The sequence below is a fragment of the Eptesicus fuscus genome, chromosome 3 (assembly GCF_027574615.1).
Source record: "Eptesicus fuscus isolate TK198812 chromosome 3, DD_ASM_mEF_20220401, whole genome shotgun sequence".
Lineage (NCBI taxonomy): Eukaryota > Metazoa > Chordata > Mammalia > Chiroptera > Vespertilionidae > Eptesicus > Eptesicus fuscus.
In genome coordinates this window covers 48,014,873-48,042,663 of record NC_072475.1, presented here as the reverse complement: position 1 = coordinate 48,042,663, position 27,791 = coordinate 48,014,873, and the positions used below count along the sequence as shown (strand labels likewise).

Sequence of the window (27,791 nt, the reverse complement as noted above, 5' to 3'; positions counted from 1 at the left end):
GGGGAGGGCAGTTGTGGGCAATCAGGCCATCAAGGGAGGGCAGTTGGAGGCAACCAGACCGGCAGGGGAGGGCAGTTAGGGGCAACTGGGCTGGCAGGGGAGGGTAGTTGGTGGTGATTGGGCTGGCAGGGGAGGGCAGTTGGGGGCAATCTGGCTGTCAGGGCAGCAGTTAGGCATTGATCAGGCTGCCAGGGGAGTGTTTAGGGGGTGTTCAGGCTGGCAGGCAGAAGCGGTTAGGGGCAATCAGGCAGGCAGGCAGGTGAGCAGTTGGGAGCCAGCAGTCCCGGATTGTGAGAGGGATGTGAGATTTGGCCTAAACCAGCAGTCGGACATCCCCCAAGGGGTCCCAGATTAGAGAGAGTGCAGGCTGGGCTGAGGGACACCTACCCCCCCAGTGCACGAATTTTGTGCACCAGGCCTCTAGTATAAAAATAAACTAGCAGCATGAAATAGTGGAGTTAGAAAGACCTGAAATATTTAACTTAATTTAGCTGTGGTTTTCTCACCAGTAAAATAGGACTATTAGCACCCACCTTATAGAGTTATTAAGAAGATTAAATTAATGCTAATTAATTTAAAGTGCTTTGCACAATAATACAATATGTGTTAATTATTATTATTATTATTATTATTAATTTGCAGAAAAGTGCATCTGTATGCAAGGGAGATTAATTGGTGAGGAGATATGAATAATGAGTTTACCAAATAGACCATAATGACTGAGAAAATAAAGTAGGCATCCTCTTCTTAGAAATTATTCTTACTGAGTAGTACAGCACTTCTTCATAAAGGTTAATGTACTTCATGAATGGCAGCATGTACAAGCTTTCATTATAAAAGGATGGGTTCCTAAAGAACTATAGAATTGGCTACTCACATGACAATTTGTGAGAAAGATAAGTTAAGCACATTTACTTTCACCGACTTGTTCAAATCTGTTATACTTAAGGTTAATATGTATGTCCAGGATGTATGTGTCTATGGAATTAGCAAATATTCTCTGGCATTAAAGCATTTTTATACTCTCTTGGGACCAATCGTTACCATTCCAATGTCCAAAGGAATTTGGCTTTAATTACAAAGACAAGATCATTGAAATTAAAGAGACATTTTTCAGAAAATAGATTGTAGAGAGATATAATGTTAATCTGTTTGCTTGCACATCCGCATACAAAGCTTGCCTACTGATCCAAGATTAACAAGGGCCATAGCATCAGCAGCACTCAGCATCTCTTACCACATGCATAATGCATTGTGGCTTAGAGGTGTGGCTCAATGGCAAACACATAACTGTGTACTGCTGGCAGTGAATGTGGTAAGGAGAAATCCAGAAGAGAACTTCTTTTTAAATCCATTTCCCATTATCCAAGCTGTCTTTGGACTTGTTTTGGTTATTGTCAGGAGTCAGATATATTTACCATGCTGTTGCTGGCTCCATGCAGTTAACAAATCTTTTGTACCCCATGTGTGTGCTATTTAGCCTCTGGAAATAATATCTCTTTTTGAAATATTTTTTGGGATGATTCCCAAACTTCTGTAACTAGAGAACCAACAGTAAAATAGTTTTTTTGGTTGTGTGCTTTTTTTTTTCCCCTGAGAGAGCAGCTGAGGTGGCTTAAATTTAAACTACTAAGTAGAATTTCACTGCTCGAGTCATGGTTGCCTGATTTATGAAGGAAAAATAAATGACATTGCCATATGATACACTGCTTCCTTGAACAAAATTCTTTAGGGTATGTGACTGACAGAACAGCTGGAAAGGGACTAAAGGACAAATGTAAGGGAACACAGAAAGAGAAGATGGGGTAGGTTCCATGATAGAGAGTTCAGATCTAAGATATTGATAGCCCATGATAAAAATATTTTTGAAGGACCAACATTTTCTACTGAAAGGACTCATTAGTTTAGTGTACCTACATTTGAAGGGCTACTTTAGACCTATGTGATGAGTGGATTGGAACCAGCTGGTAAAAATTTAACACAGGTTCTAGTCATCATAAAACAGGATTTTAGAATGGCCAAAGCTGCATAAAACTATAATGGGCTGCTTTGGAAGATGGTGAATGTCCTGTCACTGGGGGTTACTTCAAGAAGAAGTAACATGACCATTGATAGAACTTTTCAGAAGATTCAAGTACCAAAAGAAAGGGTGGAGGTTTGGTCAAGCTTGTACTCTCGTCTTTTTTATCTCTGAGATTCAATGGATAAAGTAGTGGGAATATGGTAAACTTATGTTCAATTTGTAATTTAAAAATTTGTCATGCTTCCCACAAATCACATTCAGATTAAAAAATAAAGTAAAACTAATACAAGATAATATTAAATGTAAACTATAAGTGGAAAATAAAATAAGAATTAAGCATTATTATTATTCCCATTATATACATGAAACCATTAAGAGAAATTAGGACTTATCACATATTCTTAGCAACAAAAGAATAGGAAATTCTCTCAATGATTTATATTGTGGATTTCTTCTCCCTTAAGTATAAGGAAACCATAGATACATTGCTGATGATTGAGGCAGAGAATTGAGAGACACCATTCCTTAGTTCTAAGGGAAAATATTAGTCAAGAAGCAAGATGCAGGCACGACACATGCTTGCACACAAACTTCTTCAACCTCTATTTATCTCCAGCCCTTTCCTTTGGGAAAAGTTTTAGGACAGGCAAGAATGTAACACTTAGGATCTTGTTCAAAGCAGTTCTCCAAAGGTACTGGCTGAACCCTAGTTCATTCCAGGAATATTCAAAAGATTAAAGTGTTAAGGGGCCCCATCTGCCTTCTGTAGCATGAGCCGTAGGCGAGTGCAATGATGCTTACCTAAACCATATACTAATGATAGCAGCTTGGGAAAGATCAGAAATGCTGAACCCATTCTCAAGTAGATTTTTCTTCTTGAGGAGTAGTTCAAGGTTGGCCAAAAGAAGATGAGCAAGTTGCATGTCAGACTCCTAGATCAGTGCTGTTTCTTCTGTGAATAGTCTCTTATTGGCAAGAAAGGAAGGTCCTGGGATGGGAATGATTTATCTTCAGTGAGTGAAGCCAGGTAGGGAGAGCCAAAGGGTCTCTGAGTAAGGCTTGTTATTTATGAAGCACCCTTTCAAACTTTTCACACTGTAGGTTTTTATATGGATTAAGCTGATTACACTATTTAAGACTTTCATTCCTGGAAGGTATGTGATATAAATAGGTAAACATAGCAAGCATGAAGTCATCTTAAAGATCCTCTGGCCTAATCCTTCCACTTTACAAATGAAGTAGCAGATTCAGAGATATTGATTGGCTTGCTTAAGTTACTCACCAAGTTGCCAGCAGAGCCAGAATTAGAATCTATGTCTTCTGCGTCCTGGTCTCACATTTCCTCTTTATCCAAGTGGAAAAGACATCAAGCCCAGAAATGGCAGACAAGACAGTGAACTCCTCATTTTGACTCAGGCCACAGATGTGGGCATAGGGTTGGTGTCCACATTCATTTGAGTATAATACATTCACAATGTAAATTACTCATCCAGCCTGATTTCCCACTCTTGCCAATCAACCTCAGACAATTGGAATGCCTTTCTCAGTACATAACCTATACTTTTCAGGCACTGTACTTTTGTCAGTTACACTTATTTCACCCAGAATACCTTTCTTTATCCATCCTCAGCTGTTCAACCTTGTTCATGTATCATGGTTGATCCCAAGTGTCACTCCTTTATGGAGTCTTACTTCTCTCTTCCAATAATATGCTTTCTCACATAGCCATACCTGTTGGTCATCTGTCTACTTTTCTCTCAGAAAGAATAAAAATTATTTGGAGAAAATAATTTCAATGACAAGAAATTCTCTGACTTCATAAAGACATGTTGTAGGTATTCATTCATTCATTCAATCATTCATTCATTCACTTAATCTTTTAGTTTAACAAACTTTTGCTGAGCACCTACTTCTCATATCCAAGTCACATCTTTTCCTCAAAGGCAAGCATAAATATGTTCTTCATAAATCTCTCCCTAATTCCTCACCTGTAAGTAATAAATGCTTCCCATAAATCAGTTATTTATTGTCTGTATTTTTCAACCAAACATTTTTTTTCCTCTAGTAGACAATAAAATCCCAGAGGCGAGTGCAATGATGCTGAACTAAACCAGACCCTAATGATAACAGCTTGGGAAAGATCAGAAATGTTGGATCCATTCTCATCTTGAGGAGTAGTTCAAGGTGGGTCCAAAAGGGATGAGCAAGACACAAAAAGGGAGTGCACATCAGACTCCTAGATCAGTGCTATTTTTCTCAGGGGAAAAATACCAAGGAAAGATAACACACAATTTTTTTTTCCTATTTTATTTTTTAAATAAGATTGAATCAGATATTTACTGATAGCCTACCACACTAAAATTTTGGTCTTAGTGCAGTATGCAAAAATGATGAGGTGATGATTTAATTGACTTTTTTTTCCTTTTTCTCCCTCATAGGGGATTTTCAAGTCATCAGTATTTGGCAGCCAGGACTATTCCATTTACCCTCTGGTTCTGGAAAAGATATTTGAAAACCCTGCAGCATTCAAAGCTAGGGTTGTTAAAATCATCGTTTCTCTAAAGGATGTCAGAAATCCTAAGGGGAAATATTTACAAGGAAAATCTGTTTTCTCTTAGGAATTTACAGATTTTATTTGTCTATTTTTCTCTTCTTACATGCCTCACCCTTGCGTCATCCCACGTGGCAAGAAGAGAGATTCAGTTGTCTTTCCATGGATGAATCCACCATCCAGTAGCTGGTGAAGTCTCTGCCTGTTTAAGTGAAATGTGTTTCAGTTCATCAAAGTTGGCTAAAATTATCATTAGTTTATTTTAATTTTTCAAAATGCTTAAAAATGACTTAATAGTTCCAGTTTAACCAAACTCCTTTTGGGAAGTAGCTATCAAGAGAGTGCTATAATTGTTAACTAGCTACCATAATTTTTAAACTTGATGAGGTGATAAATGGCATCTATTTTGAGTTAGGTGCTCTTTCTGTGTGTTCCCACACCACTCCCTTTGGCACTTAACTCACTATTTGATTATCATCCGTTTACTTGCTGTAGTCCTCACAATGCTATAATCTCTTATTATATGGATATTCATATGTATTGAGAGACACACTCATGCCCTGGGTGCCTATCATGTATAATCAGTGACTAACCCACAGAAACATCAAGGGTTATCAATAAGTGTTTGATGAGTGGACAAGTACATGAACAGGCTTTCATCAAGTTCTTATTGAGACCCAAATTATACCAAAGAGGGTAATACAACAGCCAATCAGAGAGACATAGAAACACAGCTTTTTATGAATTGAGTATAATTTCAAATTTAAAAAGATAAGAATTCTGTTTTTCTACAAATGAGTTATTATTATTTTTTTAGCTTGCAAAATCTCAATCTTCTTCTGTATACTGGTAAACGATGTCTTTAGAACTTTGCCCCCAGAGGACTTGTGGGGAACTCCGGCATGTCTGTGGATGGTTGTAATACTCTGAAGGAGGCACTATGTGGGTTAGCTCAAGAGTTTAACCAGGCATGTGGGATTTAGTGGTTCATGGCAGACACAGCAGAGAAAATAATATCTAAGCAAACTATTGAAGATGAATAAGAACTAATGAGGTAAAGATTGGGAAGGAGAATTTTCCAGGGAAAGGAACACTACAGACTCTCAGAGGGGAGAGAGAGAATGGAACTGAGACGGAATTCTACAGGACCATAGTTTATTTTTTTATTATTTTTTAAAATTTCTTTATTGATTAAGGTGTCACATATTTGTCCTCATCCCCCCATTCCCATCCCACACCCCTCCCCACGGATGCCCCCACCGCCCTGTTGTCCTTAACCATTGGTTAGGCTCGTATGCATGCACACAAGTCCTTTGGTTGATCTCTCCCCCCTACCCCCACCTTCCCCTACCCTCCCTCTGAGGCCCGACAGTCCGATCGATGCCTCCTTGTTTCTGGGTCTGTTCTTGTTCATCAGTCTATGTTGTTCATCATTTCCCCTAGATGAGTGAGATCATGTGTTACTAGAAATATAAGAACCGAATGTGAGACAAGCAATAATAGTTATGCTGACAGGCAAATGAATCAGTCTGTAGTGAGTTTCTTTCTGGACCAACAGTTCTTTTGAGACCCAATTTCAGTGTCCACCAGTTCCTTATGTGTACATGTCGGCACTGACCTTTCAGCTCAATGGTGGACAAATGGTGGTAATGCAGGTCCGACTCCCTCTGGTTTGGTCTCGCCCGGACCCAGGGGCATGGCTTCACCTGGACTCAGGGGCGCTCGGCCTCACCTGGACCTGGGACCCAGCATCACCCGGGCCCCAGGGTGTGTGGCCTCACCCGGACCCAGGTGCGCGCGGCCTCACACGGACCCGGGCTCCAGCCTCACCCTGATCCCCTGAGTCCGGGGGAGGCCGCGCGCCCCTGGGTTAGGACCATAGTTTAGAAAGCAACAAAGAATAGTGAGCAGTTGAGTCTGACAGGTACAACCAGACCAGCCAGGCAGGAGCTTCCAAATCACTTAAGGAATTTGAACTTTAGCCTCAGATTAGGGGAGAGCCTTTGAAAGTTTAAATCAGGGAGGGATAAGATCAGATATGCATTTTAGAAAGATTATTCTGGCTTCTGTGTGGTAAATAGATTAAGGGAAGCAGGAGCTCACAAGAATGTTTCCCATAGCTATTTCCCTTTGTGTGCTTGAATATGATGCCCTTCATACACATGTGTGTGCATACATGTACACATGAACACATACATACAGCTTTTCAGAATTTCACTTGTCATATTTAAATTACATAAATCAAATTCACTGGTGGCATTAACAGACCTTTTTCAAAGATTAAGCTCCTCCTTACCTGAAAAAAATTTTTTTTTCAGGAAATCATGATAAACCTTGATTCCCAGAGGAGTATTTTTTCCTCTTGGAATCAAGGTTAGATAGCACACAATTTTTTCCAATTAAAAAAAAAAAGGATTGAATCAGATATTTACTTATAGCCTAACTACCTCACTAAATTTCTCACTCTACTTCCATGTGTTTCTTCATAACACACACATGCCATATGTTTGCTTATGAAAATGGGGAGAAAAGATAAAAATAATAATTATTAAGTCCCCTGATTCCACTTGACCACAGCTACTATCATTATTTGGCGTATAAAACTTTTCTTATGAATTTATATTACATAACTGGATTCATTTTATACATATACAGTCTGCTTTGTTCTCAAGAGCATATCATGCACATCTCTGCATGCCTAGTCTCAGTGGGCACAAAATATTCTACCATATGATTGTACTGTAATTTAGTCCATCCCTGTTGTTAGAAACTTCACTTTTCATTTTATCAGACCAGAGTCCATGTGAGTTTCAGAAATTCTTCTTCCACAAAATTAAGATGACATTTCCCAGGCAGACTTCTCTGTCTGATTATATGGTACTATGAGTTTTCAGCATTTTGGAGGAACTTTACCACTAATTAAAATAATACCAAGAAAGTATCATCCCATTGGGAGTTTTCTGCATTAGGAAAACTTTTTACTTACAATAAAATGAAAGAGATGCTTAGCAGAATATTCTTGATCAAACTCCATTTTAGAATAAATCAAAATGGGAGGTTTATGTACCATAAATAAAAACAGACTTACCACTCCAGAATGCCTATAAGAAAATAATCATTTGCCTTGATTTTTTTAACCTTATCCTAAGATATTACAAAGGAAACCAGTTATTTAAATTTTCATTAGGAACTCTGTTTTTTCCTGTCCTTGTTTTCCATCCTGTTTTAATGTTAAATGGATCTTCCAAGGTAATTTCATGATACTTTTTGTACAAAGAACACTGAATTAAAAGTTATAATGTTCTCTTTGGTTGCTAGCATTGTCATTGATCATCTTATTACTTGAGAATATAGCTGAGAGATTAAGGGTCTGAGATCTGGTGTAAGATATCATTGGGTTCAAAGTTAGATTCAATTACTCATGGTTTTTAGTTTTCTTAATTGTAAATGAAGTTATTGATTCCTACTTCACTATTATTTTTTAAAAGGTGGTATGTTAGCTTGCTAAGGCTTCCATAACATAGTACTGCAGACAGGTGGCTTAAACAACAGACATTTATTTTCTCACAGTTCTCGAGGCCTGAGGTTCAAGATCACAGTGTCTATAATATTCTGAGGTCAACCTCTTGTCTTGCAGATGGTCACCTTCTCACTGTGTCCTCATCTGGTCTTTTCCTCTGTGTGCCAAGAGTCCCTGGTCTTTCTATGTCCTAATCTTTTCTTTTAAAGACACCAGTCAGATGGGATTAGGGCCTACCCTAAAGGCCTTATTTTAACTTAATTACCTCTAAAAGTCTCTATCTCCAAATACAGTCACATTCTTAGGCACTGGGAGTTAGGGCCTCAGCATATACATTTTAGGGGATACAGTTTAGCCCATAACATTTGGTAGTATATCTAAAACATTTATTTCAGTTCTCTGACATATTATGTGCTCAATAATAGTGGAAACTATTATTATTTAGCCTCTCTGAGCTTCATTTTTCTCAGTGTGAAATTAGATATTAGTATCCACCTAGCCTGCATATGATGATTATTTGAGATAATTTAAGTTAAATTTCTTTGAAAAAATAAGTAGTAGGAGTTTATTGTTAATTTCAGATGTGTACATACATATTTACTCCCTTCCCTTTGAGAATATGCACATTTTATCCAGGCATTTGCTCTTAGCCTCTTTTCCATTAGAACTGGGATTTGCAAGAGGAGGATTTAGGCTCCCATTTATCTCCCTTTTATTCTTATAGGTCTCAGAATTCTCACTTCCTGAATAGGAAAGCAAAGGTTAATAATTACCAATTTATAAAGGCTTCCCCATAAAGACTCTGCTCATATGGGGCATGAGGCAATAATTAATGAAAGTGTAACAGAATCTCTCCAAGTAGAGGCAGGTGAGAATTCCTCTAGTGCCTCATGGGAGTGTTTTCAAATGAAAAGCATGAACACTGCTTATATTATTTTGTAATAAGACCACATGTTCTTCTGGGTGGAAAGAGTAGAGGTGGCAACTTCCAGATGGAAGTCTATGTTCATTTTAATGACTTGGCTGCGATTTCTCTCTGGTTGAAATTGGACTTGCTATGGAGTCTTTAAAATATAAAAGGTTTTAGATTGACAGAAGGTGAGTCTTCCAGAAATAGGAAATGTGGCATTTTAGCACTTTATTGGCATGCACGACATACTGTACTTTTAGAGTGTAAGTATGTGGCCTGGTTCCATAGTGCTCAGGCTTTAAGGCCAGGTGGAGACCTGATTGGAGGTTTAGGGTGTACTGGCACCTGGAACTTAGTGGGATTCATCTAATCTGCCTGTGTCAACTATGGATCATTCTACATTGCTAGTATAACCTAGTAATTTAGACTTACTCCTTTCCAATGAGATGGAGATGTTTCTGGAAGAGAGCTTCAAAAGATTAAAGTCACTCCATTACCCTGAAATTTTCAAGTGCCCTTCCAAATTTGCTTAGCTTCAAATCCACAATACTTTGGCACCAGTCTACTTCTTAAGTATTTTCAGCTACTCTAAACCCCACTCTCAATATTTGTACTCCCAACAAACTAATTCTCATACGTAGTGTCCCCAGTGTCATGATGAAATGCTCTCCCTGGCACCTCTGCCTATTGAAATCCCATCCATCCTTCAGTGTTCATTACAAATGCCATATTCATAATAAGATCTCCAAGAAGACTCTCGAGATCCAAATCCACCTAGTTAGAAGTGCTTTTTGCTACTTTGATTCCTTATAGTAATCTGTTTTTTCTTTCCTTATGGTCCTTTACTTAATCCTGAATTATAGGTATTTGTCTGATTTCTCATCCCATCCCCTAGAGTAGCTACTAAAAAACAGGACTTATCTCAATTTTCTCCCACCATCCCCACCCATTCAATACTTAGCACAAGACCTTCATTAAATGTTGAATTAAAAGACAAAGTAGAATAACCTGTGCCTCAGGGACCCTAGAAATACAAAGCTTGTAGTACCATATGCAGACGAGATGGGAATATTGGATTCCGTGGAAGATCATAGTGGCAATCTTTTCTTAGTACAGACCAACCAAACATGAAGCTACTAAACTCTGCCACAATATAACATTTCCAGGAGAAGGAAGCCAATGTAAACCACACTATGTGCAAAGTCAAAATCAAAAACCCTAAGTTTTATAACCACTAAATATAATTTTATAGTCTATTTGATATGATTTTTCTAGGCTGTGGTTCAGTTCAAACAAGGCTCTTCAATCAAACACAATCCTATTTCTCTTCTGTACTCATTAGCAGCCACTTTGCAACTTTAATTTGGCTTATTCTGGGTGGCATGGAGAAAAGTATTCCTTTATGACTTTTGGAGAGATATATTTGGGTGTAACTTTTTGATATGCACTTGTCCAAAATGGTCTATTCTTCATTTTCCTGCTGAATACAGAAGATTGGTTACTTAGTCTTAGACACATTGTAGTTTACCAGAAAAATAATTAACTTTGGGATTAGAAGACCAGGGTGTAGGACTCAGCATTTCTATTAGGACCCATGTAGCCCTGAGAACAATTTCTTACTTGCCATCTAAGTATAGTTAGAGGAGGGAGTCTTACACCAAATGATGTCTAAGGACCATATCAGTCTTTGCCCTTTTGGATCACTTAGATGATGATTTAACAAGTAAAATCATTCTTTTATCAAAATTAATGAAGTTTACCCAAAGTGCAGGTTGCCACATATATACCAATAATGTAGAGTCTCAGAAAGCTAATTAGTCTTTGAATCACTATGAAGTAGGAAGGATGATTCTTTGGTAAAAATAAATAAATAAATAAATAAATAAATAAATAGAAAAATGTAGAACACAGTAACCCATTCATGGAAATTAGCTATCAGAGTAACATCCTATCTAATAAAAGAGTAATATGCAAATTTACCATCACTCCAAGACACGATGGCTGCCCCCATGTGGTCAAAGATGGCTGCCTCCATGTGGACACAAGATGACCATCACAAGATGTCCTGCAGGGGAGGGCACTTGTGGGCAGTTAGGGGTGACCAGGCCAGTAGAGGAGGGCAGTTGGGGCAGACCAGGCCAGCAAGGGAGGGCAGTTGGGGGGAATCCAGGCCTGCAGGGGAGGACAGTTAGGGGCAACCAGACTGGCAAGGGAGGGCAGTTAGGGGTTACCAGGCCAGCAGGGGATGGCAGTTAGGGGCAATCGGGCTGGCCGGGGAGCAGTTAGGCGTCGATCAGGCTGGCAGGGGAGTGGTTAGGGGGTGATCAGGCTGGCAGGCAGAAGCGGTTAGGGGCAATCAGGCAGAGGCAGGTAAGCAGTTTGGAGCCATCAGTCCTGGATTGTGAGAAGGATGTATAACTGCCCGTTTAGGATGGGTTGTGAGAAGGATGTACAACTGCCCGATTGTGAGAAGGATGTACAGCCGCCCGTTTAGGCCCGCTGGGATCGGGCCTAAACGGGTGGTTGGACATTCCTCAAGGGGTCTCAGATTGGAGAGGGTGCAGGCTGGGCTGAGGGACAACCCCCTCCCCGTGCACAAATTTCATGCACCGGGCCTCTAGTATTAAATATTCTAAAATGTTACTATAAATATGCTTAACATTTAATATACTTTATCTTACACTCTATAAAAACTTTTTTTTAATATATCTTATGACCATCTGGGGAAATAAACTTTTTAGCAAGATAAGAGCTAATTACAAACCCAAAGACATTTTTTTCCTGTCCTTCTAGGTTGCTCTGAGTCATTTGTATTAACATACAAATGATCATGCCTTCATTCTGGGAAGTCTTCTCTTACTTTTTCTGAGCCTAAGATCCCAAATGTAAATCAAGTGAAAACCTTGCCCAGTCAATTCTCAAATCAATATTCTTTACTAGTAAGAAGATGTATTCTTTTGTATGCCTTTTTATTATATCAAATATACTAGTAAACTGGTTCAAAATGAAATAATTATTTTCTCCAATCCACAAACAAATTTTGGAGTTGCCTAAAAAAAGTACTGATTTACATTGCTGTTTCTATCATATTCCTAATTGACTGGTTTTTGAATTTTAAGGATATCTTTAACTTTTACATGCCCTTTGGCTAATACTATGGGCTGAATTGTCCCTCTCCCCCCTCAAGTTTATATGTTGAACTCTTAACTCTCAGCATGAAGGTATTTGCCATGGGCCTTTAGGAGATAATTAGGTTTAGAGGAGTTCATGAGGGTGGGGCCTCATGATAGGACCAATGCCTTATAAAAAGAGACACCAGAGAGCTTGCTTCCATTTTATCCTATAACAACCAGGCTAACCTTTCCATGAGAGAGGATTATCAAGTCAATAATACATCTTCATTCTCATATCATTTTGTCTGCTGAGAAATGAAAAGTATTTCAGACTCCTGGTTCCTGGCTCTGCATTTAAGAAGCTTGGTGTTGCCATTCCATCCTAACAACAAGTAAAAGTCTGAACAGACTGAAAAACCAGTAACTTTTTTAGTGTGTACTAAAAGAAGTGAGGACACAGTATTTAAAACAAAAGAAAAAAAAAAAAACCCTTCTGTAGACAACAATGTCAAGAGAATTAGATAACAAGCTACAGACAAGGAAAAAGTATTTGCAAAAGACACATTTGAGATAAGGAATTGTTATCCAAAACATACAAAGAGTTTTTACATCTCAAAAAATAAGGTAACAACCCAACTAAAAAATATATCAAAGACCTTAACAAATACCTCACCAAAAAAGATACACAGTTGGTAAATAAGCATATTAAAAATTCTCCATATCACATATCATCATGGAATGCAAATTAAAGCAGTGAGATACCACTACACACTATTAGGATGGCCAAAATCCAGAATACTGACAGTATCAAATGCTGACAAGGACATGGAGCAACAAGAATTCTCATTCATTGATGGTGGGAATACAAAATGATAAAGCTTCTCCAGAAAATAGTGTGGTAGTTCCTTACAAATTAAACTGCTCTTACCTTACTATCTAGCAATTTCACTCCTTGATATTTACCCAAAAGAGTTGAAAACTTATGTTCACACAATAACCTGCACACGAATGTTTATAAAAGCTTTATTTGCAATTGCCAAACTTGGAAGCAACGAAGGTGTCCTTCAGTAGATAAATGGATAAACTGTGGTAATATCCAGACAATGGAATATCACTTAATGTTAAAAATTAATGAGATATCAAACCATGAAAAGACATGGAAGAACCTTAAATGCATATACAAAGTGAAAGAAGACAACTTGAAAAGTCACAATATTGTTTAATTTCAAATATATGATATTCTGAGAAAGGCAAATCTATGGAGAGAGTAAAAAGATCAGGGGTTGGGGTGAAGGAATGAAACGATTGGAGAACAGGATTTTTAGGTCATGAAAAAGCTCTATATGACCCTAGAATGATATATACCTGTCATTATAAATTTCTACACACTCAAGAATGTACAATAGCAAGAGTGAAATCTATGGACTTTGGGTGATTATGATGTGCAGTGTAGTTCCTTAATTGTAACAAATGTACCACTCTGGTTGGGGATGTTGATAATGGGAGAATCTTATGCCTGTGGATAGGGGGCATATTGGGAATCTCTTCTTTCCTTTCAATTTTGTTGGGAACCTAAAGTTGCTAAAAAAAAAAAAAAAAAAAAAAAAAAAAAGGAAAGAGTCTTAAAAGATTTTTCATAGCTACATCAAATATTTTAGTTTTTATTTTTTGAATAATTTTTGGAGTGAGACAGTAGATATTTTTATGATCACACTCTCATACATGCACACGTAGATACATCTGTTTCTCCTTTCCCCCAAATCAAAACACCTCAGTTTAGTGTTCAAAGATCTCCATGATCCAGTCTTGTTCAACCTTGTTTTCCATTACTCTGCAATCTAGACCTTCCAAATGAGCCAGGTTAGTCAAATTACTATGCTGTGAAAACATCTGAGTCATTCCTATTTTCCCTTCTCTCTCCTATTCTGCGTCAGAGATATCCACATGTTTTCTGTTATTAAGACCCAGCCTCAGTCCCACTTTCTCTGAACCTTCCAGGTGTCAACCAATGTTTGTTGGTGCCAATTCAATGCCAACAGGAATCCTTAATTTGGCGTGTGGTGAAGAAGAAAACTTTATTTGGTGCAGAAACAGCTCAATTGTGACAAGGCACATCTGTGAAAACAACACAGCTGTGGAACAGCTCTATTGTGATATAGCACGGCTGTGAGGCAGCCCTGAGGCCAGGCCCCTCTCCAACCAGACAGCTCAGTTCTTCTCTGCTCCTTACTTGTCCAATCTGCACTGGTCTGCTCCACTCTGCTCCAGTGAGACATAGTTGGTGTTTCAGCTCAACCAGGAAAACACAGTTTTTGGTCTTCAGTGGAAAGGGAAAGTGAGCTCCCAGAGCCAGAGGAAGCTGGCTCGTATAGACAAGTGCCCATCCTGGTCTCTGATTGGTCTGTCCTCATGCAAATGAGGACTCCAAATCCTTGCAGTTTGATTGGTCTAAAATGCACTCTCCTGATTGGTCAGAATGGAGCTGCTCTGATTGGTCAGTGAAGTTGTTCATGGGGATATAGCAGTTCTGTTGGTTGAAATTGGATTCCAAGAACTCCTTTAAAAGGGCTGACTCAGCCCAGCTGGCATGGCTCAGTGGTTGAGCATTAACCTATGAAACAGGACATATGGTTCAATTTCCAGTCAGGGCACATGCCCGGATTACGGGCTTGACCCGCAGTGTGGGGCCGTGCAGGAGGCAGCCAATCAATGATTCTCTCTCGTCATTGAGGTTTCTATATCTCTCTGCCTCTCCCTTCCTCTCTGAAATCAATAAAAAAATAAATAAATAAAAGAGCTGGCTCAGATGGCAGAAACAATGCAGGCAGGCAATTCAGTACAGAGGCCGGTGTTCCGTGCAAACTTCTCCATGAAGTGTGGTTGGAGTGAGCAAGAGAGTGAAAGGCCCTTGCGTAGAAATGGCTGCTAGGCTCCATTTTTTTTTCTTTTCTTGTCTTTTGTTGCTGTTTAAATTTAAGCCCAGTTAGCCACCAGGATCTCTTCTTAGTAGATACCTTTTTCCTACACAGGTTACTGTGATTTTAAATTTATCTCGATTTCTATAGCACTGTGTTGCCTGTTAACCACTCATGCTTCCCTCTAATTCTGCAGATCCTTAGTTCTTTATATTAGTAGTTTGTGTATATGTTCTTGCCCTACTGGACTGTATTTAATAAAAGGTCAAGAACCATATTGAAAATAGTTTTTATCTTCAGGTGGCAAACCATTCTTTTATGGACCAGATATGCACAAACTCACCTTTACTTAGAAATAGTAAATTAAAGTCCCAAATATATGTTTGTGAATGTTTTAATAAAAGATGTAGATTGTAACCATTGTCTTGCCACTAATTTTCTGAGCAAATCCTTCTTCCACCTGTAAATGAAGCAGTGATACTAAATGATTTAAATAGAATTTCTAGCCCTGGTCACCTATGGTTAATGAAAGTTAGCATTCATAAGACCAATGCAAGTACTGCAAAAGTAACATAAGTATTAATGCTACCTGATATGTTCAGTAAGTGGATTTTGTCCAAGCTTTAACTTTTCACAAATTCACCTAGCCTGGAACTTCTTTCCAGTACAGTCTGTTGGCTAAGGTGCAGAGAGAATGTTTGGATTTGTATTTCACCTGTGTATAGGCAGGGATATTTAATTTATAGTACAGCCTGAAGGCTATTGCTGTGGATGAATGCTTATAAAGTGCAGATGTGATGGAGAGGAACTTATGAAACTTTGACAGAACTTTGCCATCAAAACTACCTCTTTAATAAGACGATGTGACCTGTCAGGTTAAGAGCACCCATTAGCGTGATGGGTTATACCTAAAGGGACCTTAGTCCTCCTTGAAGTTCCCTGCATGAGGGGTCTTTAGAGTGAAACTCCCCTTGGCTTCCAGCCATGGTGCATTCCTTTACATGAGCTCCAGTGAATGTTTGGAAATACTTTATGAAGTAATCTCCCCACCCTTATAAGAGCAAGAGAGAGTTTGTATTTCACAGGGGAACGTGGCATATTTATACCAAAAAGGTACAAGTGGAAAGCTTTAGATTTGCTTGTTTGCTTTTCTTATATTTCTCACAGAGGAGTGATTTGGTGGAATGTTAAATTTGTTTCATAAACACAAAATGGGAGACCAGAATAGAAGGGAGATGTTAGAAATAGTAACAACATTTTTCTATATGTTCACTAGACCCTGAAGTCCCCCCCACATCATCAGTTTGGCCAGACTATCTCCAGTGTTAGCCTCACACTGTTACCATTTTTAACAAGGCAAGGCCCAATTTATTTCTTCTTTTCCCTGGTCCACATGCCTCCACCTGCAAACCATGCAGGAAAGATGGGTGCTCATGAGATTAACAGGAAAGAAACCCACGCTTTGATTCTCGGTGGTCTGGCTGCCCACTCCTTCTTGTCTATGACAAGCATTTTAGGCTGTTGCTTTATTTCACAAAACAAAGCTACAGACATACAAAAAAGTTGTGAAATTTTGATATTCTCAAGAGCAGAAAAATCAGTGCTAGGTCTATATTAAGCTATTTCCCTACTAATTTTTAAAGACTACCTTAGAAGCAGAAAACCCAAATCCATAGTTAATTGCCATTTTGCAATCAAATACGTTTGACAAATAAAGCCAAGTGTTTGCAAGTTTGTAGAGTGTGTGTGTGAGTGGGGGTGGGGGGGTGGGGGGAAGGGTGGGAATGTGGTCTGGCTGCTGATGGCTGCAGAGACATAATTCCAGTAGTGAGCAATTAGGGAGCTGGCTGTTGGCTCTAGAGAAGTGATGTCCAGATAGATGTTTTTAAATGGGTCACTAGGGAAAGACAACATTCATCTCCATTTATCATAATGAAAACCAGGCAGAAGCAGCAAAGCATGAGTGAATGGTTAGAACAACAAAATTTGGTTTTGAACCATGGAGTTCATTAGGGGTAACTCAGTCTATCCCAGCACTAGCTTCTACATGATGCTATTGCTTATGTGCAAGGTGCCCTTGCACATAACGATCACCTGGGCCCAATGTGATGTAGAAGTTAATTTTTCAGCTTTTTGAAAAATTTTACAATAGGAGTTGAGTAGACACTCAATAAATGACCATTTTTTTGTTGTTATCAGTATTGTAAAATTTTTTGCACAATATACAAGGGTAGATTCTTTTTAACCTCATGTATGAGATCATGGTCACCAATATGAGGGTCCCAGAGGAGGAGAGTACAGTTCTGAGCTCACAAAAAGGGACACTGGAATTCTATTTATTTATTTTCCAAACTCAGACACGAATAAGATTTTTTACACGATAAAGTGATGACTACTGCAGTAGTCATGGGACGTTGGCAAAACTAGAGTATGAATTGAGTGGCATCTACCTTCCAAAGAAATTTTAAAGAGGATTAAAGCTGTGGTTGCAAAAACAGTAGCAGGAAGCAAATGTCAGACAGGCCTTGGCGCAAACCTACTTTTCAGTAACCATTAGTCATCCTCCGACACCTCTAGGGAGACTTCTGGACAACACCGCAGAGGTTAAGATGCCAGCCTAGTTCTTCCATATTACTCTATCCCAATGTTTAGAACCAAAAGCAGTAGAAATATATCAACAAAACATACACACTAATTTAATTTGCTCCCTGGCAGATATGACTTGCCCACATTCCATCCCAAAGATAGTATTCTCTCCTCCTTATCCGGCAGGCATTCAAGTCTTGGCTATTCTCGTTAGAAAATTAGACAATACACAGATGGCTTGAGGGATTTTGTCCAATTAAGCACGCAGTTATTTTTTGGCAGAAACATTGAGGGTATTTTTTCTTTAAATAACTTCAGGGACTTTTTGTTTTGAATAGTCTCTAACCTGAGATCACATGTTAATCACAAGTTAGACTTTAATGACTAAAAGTTCTGCCTCTTCACTTCAGTTTTTCCTTACCCTGAAAAATGGTTTTCATTGATAAGAAACCTTCTAACATAGCTGATAGAACCTGTTGTTCCACTGTGCTTATAAGGGTAACCTCATTTGACAGTGGCTATTCACCACCAGTGTTTAACATTAAGTTGTAAACATCAGATTAAAACTTCACAAGAGTATTTAGAAAGAGTGGGAAGATATTAATCAGGCTTAGGACTATAAGGAGTTGAAGGAAAGACTATGAGCAGTTTGGCAAAAGAAAGTATCTTTAAAAAGACATTCTTCCTTTCCAACTTATTCCACAGAGAAAATGTTACTCTTTAGAAATGTCATTTCCCATCTAATCCTTACCAAATAGCGCTTTGAAAACTGTAAATATTTACTTATAACCATGACTACATTTCAGACTAATATTCAATAAATGCAAAGATAAGTTTACTTTCTGCATTAGCATGAAAATCTAACTTGTGATTAACATGTGATCTTTAAAGTTAGAAATTTCTAAATTTTCAACATTGAAATATAGGAAAGAATTTAATTACCAGAAGTTTCCCTTACTATAGGGGTTTATATGTTGAATAAGTTGTATCTTTCCTGTGTCCCAAAGGACTTTAAGTTACCCTTCTAAAACAATTATTTGTATAATTAGATTTTTGAAATGGAAATAAAAACAATGACAAATTAAAAAAGGGGAAATATACCAGCTTCAAAAAAATACAACTTAGTTCTGAGCTTTCTATTAGTCAAGGCAAAAAGGACAACACAACATATTATGTAGTCTTCAATGTTTGGTAAATTAATTTTACAAATTGTCAAAAGAAACAGTTATTTTGCATAACTGAATTATTAAAATAATCCAATACATAGGCGTTTTTGCAAGTTACATTAACCGCACAAAGAATAGTACCATCACCAGAAATTGTGAAATAAGAATATAACATTCTTTTCTATATGGCTAATTTTTTCTTTTTCAGTTACAAGTGTCATTCAATATGATTAACCAGCCCCAAAGTTTACATTTGAAACACTATGATTTATAGAACTTAGTTTAATCTAGTAGTTCAAATTACTTCAAATTTTTGTTTCAAAATTTGTTTGGAGATACTAGCATGTGCTAAAATATCTACAAAAATGTCTGGTGTTATCATTACTCAGAAAAAAATTCTTACTGATCCATAAAAGGAAGACTAAAGATTTTAGCCCATAATTTTTTTAGTGTTTAGCATAATGTACATCCTGTAATCTGGTGACTTTCTTTCTCTTCAGCCAGTGTGTTTCCACTGCTAAGTAGAACTTAAAGATTCTGCTGTGGCTTAGAAATAGAATGTCTTGTCAGTTGGTAAGAAACCTCAGATGGGGTTAAAAATTCTCTAAAATTGCTATATTGTGAAATTTAAGTAAAGAGCCAAGGCAAAAATTATGGCACTTTATCAAAATGTAATGCATGATACTGGGTGAATTCCAAAAGTTAGGGTGATGAAAGTACTAGTAGAGAAAGAATTCCCTTCTTTACTGAAAATGTTGATGTTTGAATAGAAGAATGGAAATTACTTCAGGTTTGACCTTTTACCCTGATTGTATGAAAAAGGCTCCAGAAGATAGAAAGTGATCCTAAATATTCTATTTCACAAGTACACAGTGTTCTTTACATGTTTCTTATGTGCTTCAGAATGTCTTTTTCCTTCCTTGCATGTGTCTTACAAGCTATTTTAAATTTCCTATTCAAAATATGTAAGCTTCATATTTCTTCTAATTCAGAAAAGAGGGAACTTGTATATTTTCCCTAAAATATGCTTGGAAATTTTAGAAGTCTTTTCTTTTGTGCTATGTGTTTGTCTTCTGAATGAGAAACACTGCTATAGCAAGAATGGACAAAATGGAAAGAAAGAGAAAGGAATGGAAGTTAGAAGGGAAAAAAAGGATGGGGACTGACCTATTCTGTGATATTCTTATTCTGCAAAGTAAACATATTATCTCTGACCTGGTCTTCTCCTGCCTGCTACCAAAGACCTACTCTCCACATAGCAGACTGAATTATTTTAAAATGCATGTCAGATAATGTTCCAAATTTTTAAATAGTTTTCTCCTACACTTAGAACGACATTCAAACTCTTTACTGTAGCCTACAAGTGATCTGTCCTCCAACTCCTCAAATCTCTCTCCCTAGTCTCTGCTCTGCTTTTAAAAAATGTCAAGACTTTTCCACTTCCACTTCAGGTCCATTTATTTCACTTGACATTCTTTGGCCTGGAACACTCTTCCTCCTGTTTTGATCATGACTGACTTCCCAAAAATTTAGGTCTCACCTCAAAATTCCTTTGCAGAGAGGCCTTCCTTGACTAATTTTCCTAATTAAGTCCTGTTTTCATTCCAACCCCTGCAGGCTCTTACAGTATTATTTGTTCATTGGTTTCTTCATGGCACTTAGCACAATCTGAAATAATTTTCATTAATGATTTATTTACCTGAAACTTGTCTCCCTGGATAAGACTGTGAACACCTGGAAAGAGCAGGTTCATTATCTGTTTGGGTCTTTAGTTATTCTGTTCTCATTGACTATCACAATGTCTAGCAGAGAATCTGTGCAAAATAAATATTAGCTGAATAAGTGAATGCATTAAATAAATAATTTGGGTATGACTGGAGTATTGGGCCCATGTGTGTTTTCTTGAACAGGAGGGTGGTGAATTAGAAAACTTCTAGAAGTTCTTCTAGAACATTTTTGGGGAAAGATTGCATAATGACAGAAAGGAAGAAGTTATGCTAGAAAGAAGGATAGGGTGAGGGCCAAATCCTAGAGGTTCTTGAATGTCATGGTACATAGTTTCTGGAATCTCTTTGAGGTCATTGGATAGATGCTGAAGGTTTTGAAGTAGTCAGTGTGTATGAAATGCTCCTTTATGATTAGCCCTGGAAAATCAGGTGTGTCTCAGAAGAGTCTCATTCCCTCAGCAGTGGACAGAGGGACTTCTGAATGCAAACAGGGTGTTGATTTAATCAGTGTTCATTTCTTTTTCACGCAGCATGATGGCCACATACAGTTGTGCTTCTGGGCTGGCAGGAGAAAATGTTTGCTTAGTTCTTCACAGCCCAGGGGGAAATGAGCCAGTGCTTCTTGAAGGCATGTCTGACCCCTGTCTCTCATATCTCATTGGAACAGTGGGCTTCTTAAAAGTGATACCATCTTGCTGTCCAATCATTTCTCTTTCCTCAGTTGTTCTTTACTAGTATTTGCAATTTATTTTTCTAATGCATAGAGTTACCCTCACATTAGAGCTATCCTCTCCTGTGGTTTGTTTTATTTTAGTCTTAAAGGAAACCCAGTTTGGAGCCTTTAATGTAGTTGGCTTTCTGTTTGTTTTAAAAGAATAGGGGGTAGATCCTTTCTTAGCTGAAACCTTGTACTTACAAGGCCTTGTAATAATCCCCAGCCAATAATATGGCATTATATGGAGTATACACCCAATTTACAACCTAAAAAACTCCACCTGGACTTTCCCTACCACTTCAGGTATGTGTATCTAATTTCTAAAATAAAGTACAAAAATATTAAGCTTCCAGTTAAAATAATGGCCTGTTTTATAGACTTTGGCAGCTAATTCTAGTTTCCTGAATTGGTTCACAATGATTTAAAAGCCTTGGCCAGTTCACGAGTAAGTTTTATGGTTTAAGTCATGGAATCTTTTTATACTTAGGGATGATGGTATTATGTTCAATACTGGGTTATAAATGGGGAAAGCACCAAATAAGCAAAATACCAATGTGGTCAAATTTAAGAAAAGGAACCAGTGTATCAACATTGTCTGACAGTTTTCAAGAGCTACTGGATCACAGTCATCAGTAGTAAATAGTATTGGGAGCTCTCAGTGCGAACAATGACTTCTGAGATGTTATTAAACTTATATCATTTTAGTACATGGTAGCTTATGAAGCACACTCCCATGCAATATACTAATATACCTTTTGATTTGTGTGTGATTTACTTGCTAGAAGTTTCTTTTCTCTTTTCTTAGACATTTCATAGACATCATCCCTATGTGAAGTAGATAGGAAACAAAAGGATAAATAAGTCATATGGTCTCTTTCCTCAGAGCTCTAGTCAGAGAAACAAACATACTCAAGTAGACACAATGTATGGCAGTATATAAGTGACAGCAGAGGAAAAGGGATGGCATTGCAATGGTTGGCTACAGCTACAGAGTGGGGAAAGGATCTATTAGAGAAGGCAGAATTGAAGTTTGGCTTTATAGGGTATGTTAGAATTCAACCAGAAAAGACCAAGGGACAAAGGATCTCCAGGTCAATGGGACAGCCTGAGCAAAACATGCAAGTAGGAAAATGTAAAACAAATATTGATATATGTTCTATCAGTTATAATGGTGCTATAGAACCCGAGTATGTCAGTGCTAGCCTGTTTTGTTCATAACTTACAGTTTGATTCTTAGCTGGAGACAGTTTTCACAACCACAAGAACCTTAACAATCCTTACAAATTATGTATCCATGAACATTGTACACTACTAGAGGCCTGATGCACGAAATTTGTGCAAGGGGTTTGGCCCTTGCAGCAGCCCCGGCTGCCTCGTGGCCCCACCCCCTGTCCACTGGTTGTTCCAGAAGGTCATCCTGGAAAGTCATTCTGGAAGGTTGTTCCACTGTCTGGTCTAATTAGCATATTAGCTTTTATTATATAGGACTAGAGGCCCAATGCATGAAATTCATACAAGGGTAGACCCTGGCCACCCTGGCTGCCACCTCAGCCCTAGCCCCGGCTTCGTCCAGAAGGTCATCCGGGCAGTTGTTCCACTGTTCTGCTGTTCAGTCATTCCACTGTTTGGTCAATTTGCATATTATGCTTTTATTATTATAGATTATTATAGATACCCATCATTAAGGAGAGCATATTTACACCCTTGCAACTGATCATGTGTAAGTTGTATTCTGTTGTTTATTTTATTTGAGTTTTAGTGATTTCTGAAGCACATTCATATATATTGCACAATTAATTTCTTCCAAATCCTATGTAGTAGATGGTGGTATGGGTGTTTTATGGACATTTTTCTTAAAGGAGAACTGAGGCACAAATGCTTAGATGACATTTTCCAGGTTCACACAATCACCCAATTTACAACCTATTCTTTTTCATCTATACCTATATACTTGCTGCTATGTAGATGTCCACAAAATTCATATTTATTTGTGTTAGTGTGTGAGAAATTGAGGAAATTTAACTTAAGAAAGAAACAAGTCCAAAATTAGTGATTTTGATAGTCAAAATAATTCTGGGAGCATACAATTGAGAACAAAATCAAAGTGGTAGGGAAAGTTGATTTCAGACGAGATTTAATGGAAGGAAGGCCAGTAGGTAGGAATATGAAAATTAAAGGGGAATGGGGAACATTTTACTATTATTAGACAACTTTAAGGATGTCAGGTCTTGAAATATGGCAGTTTATCTTTTTTGAGGTAAGTGTTAAGATTCTTTCTATATCACGAGATGCAATTACTGGGGACTTTATGTTACTCATAGATGAGTGGCCAAACTGTTAAAAGTATACTCAGTTAAATCTTTTATGCTGTTGCATGGTTTTACATTTACTTGTTCAGGAGCAATGAGTTTTTAATTCTTTATACTTTAAAATAGATCAAACATTATTTGGATTTACCCTGGAAAAGGCTACTAATATTCAGTTTTCTGGTAATGGGGCAAATGGATATATCTACAGACATTCTTCATGACTAAAGCCTAAGGAAACATGTCTTAAATTGAGTAAATTTAATTCCATTTTGTTAAAAATGTATCACTGTATGTTACATGGAGAGCAGTATATTAAGTGGGTTAGGAGAAGATTTATAGTGTCTATGCAGTGGTTATTAAAAGTTCTTCCTTTTGTATTAATGAGAATCAAACTTGTAAATTTGAAATCAAATACCTCAATCAAAGGAGTGTAGTAGAACATTGTATGTGATGTATTTAGCATCTCTTATTGGAATAATTTACTTCTTACAACTTTGTATTCTTCATATTCTAAAGCCTGGTAACAAACTTGGTGTAGTGGATGATATACCCAATCCCTTGCCTTGGAAAATCATAGGTGTGTTTATACTCCCTTTGTTAGGACTAATGCAAAAGGAACAAAAATAAATGAAGAGAAAAAAAGAGAAAAATACGTTGAAAATCTGAATTAGAAGTGGCACAGCACTGGCAGCTTTTTATTTGATTAATTATAAAACAAACCGAAGCATATAGATTCAATTTCCCAGAAAACACAGATGACTTAGAAAAGAGGGGAAGAGAATGAACTTGGAACAAAGTACATGTATCCATTCTCACTAAAGTCAAATCATCCACATATCATTTTAGTAGTACTATATATTAACCTCCTGCTCTTTGGGATGGAGGTTTAATATCGTGAATGTGAACTGAAACCCAACCCTGCCACGTTCAAGCCTAGTACTGAGCCTGGTTTAGAAATATTTGCCTTTATTTGACCCTGCCCTTTTTTTTTCTTCTCCACAGCTTAACCAGTTGGAAAAGGCAGTGGAAGCAGGGCACACATTTTTCATGGCCAATCCCGAGCACATGGAAATGCAGCAGAACATTGAGAATTACAGAACAATGGCCGGCGTCGAAGAATCCCAGTTGGTAGATCGAGAAGCCAGACCGCACCTGGTGAGCTCTGGGGACCCCTGCCAACCATGTGGAGCTAAGTGCTCCTAAGTTTCATTTGCCTCAAAGCAGATTCCTGTGAATGGATATCTCAAAATGGCTCCTGATTTCCAAAACCGGGACATTTTTATACTTTTAGAGTTATTACATAAAATGTTATAATTATCATGGTTAAAAAATTGAGAGACAATTAAAATTAATGTAGAAAATCAGTTTGACATGGTGAAAATTAGAATATGATATAAATATCTGTAACCCTTTCTGAGCTTCAGTTCCCCCGCCAGCATTATTTTACACCTGGGACTTGAGCCAATGTGAGCTGCTCAGTTCACACTATACTTTCCTAGCTCCAAGTCCCGGTGGTTTTTCCATTGTGCCTGTACTTTCAAATTCTGGGGGTTTGGTTTTAAGCTATATAATTATTTGTTTACTTAAAATCACAAAATGTTGAAAGAGCTTCTTTTACAATTAGAGACATCTCTATTCTCAACATGTAGACTCCAATATGATTAAAGAAAATGATAAGAGAGGAAGATTTTAATGGAAGCCCTCTCCTCCACCCTTTATTTTTTTCAGCTGGGCCAGGCCAGGAAATGGTTGTCATGTCCACCCCCATCAATCTTCCTGTACTTTGTTGCATGGCCCTACCTACATTCAAAAGGGTTAGAAAGTATTGTCTTTTTGGGGGGTGGGAGGAAGGACTAGGTCCCATGCAGCCAGAAAAAGCCTAGGATTTAGCATTGTAGCTAGCACAAAATCACATTGCTCTTTAAGTAAGATGAAGAGAAATATATCGATACACATTATAACTACAGCACATTTGTGATAACACAAAATTAAAGGAGGTTGGTAACCTTCTCTGGCAATATATGACCTGGCATACTAAGGTCTCTAGCTAATAACTTCAAGATCTCATAATTTTCTCATAATTGTTCAGTTCCTCTATCTACCTTTCAGCCCTGTATGTCACGATTCCATCAGTCAATATGAAACGGGACATGAAAGAAAGGGTCTGAGCTGCCTGCTGCTACCAGTCAAATAAGTAGAGACAAGGTTGGATCTTTGTGGTGTGCTTATTAATCAGAAAGCCAGCAATCTGAGGGAGGAGCAGCAGGTGTAACACGCTGAAAAGATGGCTCTAACAGTTCATTTCAAACAAGCTCTTATATAGGGTTGGTGAGTAGGAAAATTTTACAGTTAGTGAGTTCCCAGGGTGTGTCTTCTTTCATTGTATTTGTAAAGATTAGCCACAAATGCTTCAAAGACTAGCCCCAAACGCTGTCTCCCTTCAGATAGGTTCTGTCCTTGATCTGGACTCTGGGCTGCCTTATCTCCAGGGCCTGTTCTCTTTTCCCTTTTTCTTTCTTTTTTTAAAAAAATATACATTTCTTTATTGATTTCAGAGAGGAAGGGAGAGGGGGAGAGAGAGAGAAACATCAATGATGAGAGAGAATCATTGATCTGCTGCCTTCTGCACACCCCACACTCGGGATTGAGCCCACAACCCGGGCATGTGCCCTTGGTTGGAATTGAACCCGGGACCCTTCAGTCCGCAGGCCGATGCTCTATCCACTGAGCGAACTGGCTAGAGTTGTTCTTATAACATGTCCTTTAGTTCCCCAGGATTTGTAAGAAAATCTCTTCTTTATAGTGAGTAGCTATCAAACAACTTTGATTCTATTTCTATTTGGTGCCCCTTCCCTGTCATTCCCCATTACTTTTAAGTCTTATATCTATGAGATTAGTTTTTTATAGAAAGCATCTTACTGCTGAAAGAGAGGGGAGGGTGGAGTCCTGCCTATCTCAATGTATAACAGTCCATCTACAGATAGCTTTCACTATATTTTCCAGGGGAAGTTGGAGCATGGGATGGGGCTCACGTTCCCATTTATCACACATTCCACCCCAACATGGATGCTTTTCTTTTCACTCCCATACAATCTGCCCATATATTTTCTGCATATATCCTGGGGAGGAAGGAGGATGGGTGAGACATTACACTTGTTTTTTACAGCAGTCATATAGCATATAGTAAAGGAATAATAGATATATAATAGATTTATACATATTAGTATCAAAGTACATAAAGTTGATTGTCAATCCCAAGAACATTTTCAAATATGTTAAGATTGGACCCTTCTGTCAGGTTGACCGGATTTGTTTTCCAAGGTAGCCCAGCAGTAGCAGAGAGGGACACTTTATTAACAAATCTAATGGTCTGAAACATTGGACCTGAGAGCCACTTCATTAGCCTATCTTGCAAAGCTGTTAGCCTGCACTGAACTAAGGAGAATAAGACAAATGTTTCGTAGGTACCAACAGAGGCAAATTAGCACTAGTGGGTAGTATACAGGCCATTGCTCTATCCTGTGTAAAAATAGTGGCTTGTTTCATGTGGTCTTTCTGGTCTTCTATACCATACCTTTTGACAGGTGATGTCTCCTCCAGCTCAGAATACTAGTTGTGAGAGGAGGAATACAAATCTGCCAGATGCAATAGTAGTTGGCCACTTATCAATTACTAGAGGCCCGGTGCACAAAATTTGTGCATGGGGGGTGTCCCTCAGCCCAGCCTGCACCCTCTACAATCTGGGACCCCTTGAGGGATGTCTGACTGCCCATTTAGGCCAGATCCCAGTGGGATCTGGCCTAAACGAGCTGTTGCACATCCCTTTCACATCCAGGACTGCTGGCTCCCAACTGCCCTTCCCTGAAGGCCTGGTCCCCCTGAACTGCCCTCCCCTGCAGGCCTGGTCCCTCCAACTGCCCTCCCCTGCAGGCCTGGTCCCTCCCAACTGCCCTCCCCTGCAGGCCTGGTCTCCCCCAACTGTCCTCCCCTGCTGGCCTTGTCTCCCCCAACTGCCCTCCCCTGCAGGCCTGGGTCCCCCCCAACTGTCCTCCACTGCAGGCCTGGTACCCCCCGAACTGCCCTCCCCTGCAGGCCTGGTCTCCTCCAACTGCCCTCCCCTGCAGGCCTGGACCCCTCCAACTGCCCTCCCCTGCAGGCCTGGTCCCCTCCAACTGCCCTCCCCTTCTGGCCTTGTCTCCCCCAACTGTCCTCCCCTGCAGGCCTGGGTCCCCCGCAACTGTCCTCCACTGCAGGCC

General features: G+C 38.6%; 1 protein-coding gene across 1 annotated transcript in view; it reads left to right on the top strand.

Annotated features, from left to right (window-relative positions):
- P3H2 (prolyl 3-hydroxylase 2) overlaps positions 1-27,791 on the top strand; it is a 165,316-nt gene that overhangs the window by 100,070 nt on the left and 37,455 nt on the right. The window contains exon 2 of the mRNA XM_008151595.3: positions 24,538-24,690. Coding sequence (XP_008149817.1) covers positions 24,538-24,690 — 153 coding nt within the window. The remainder of the gene's footprint in view (positions 1-24,537; positions 24,691-27,791) is intronic.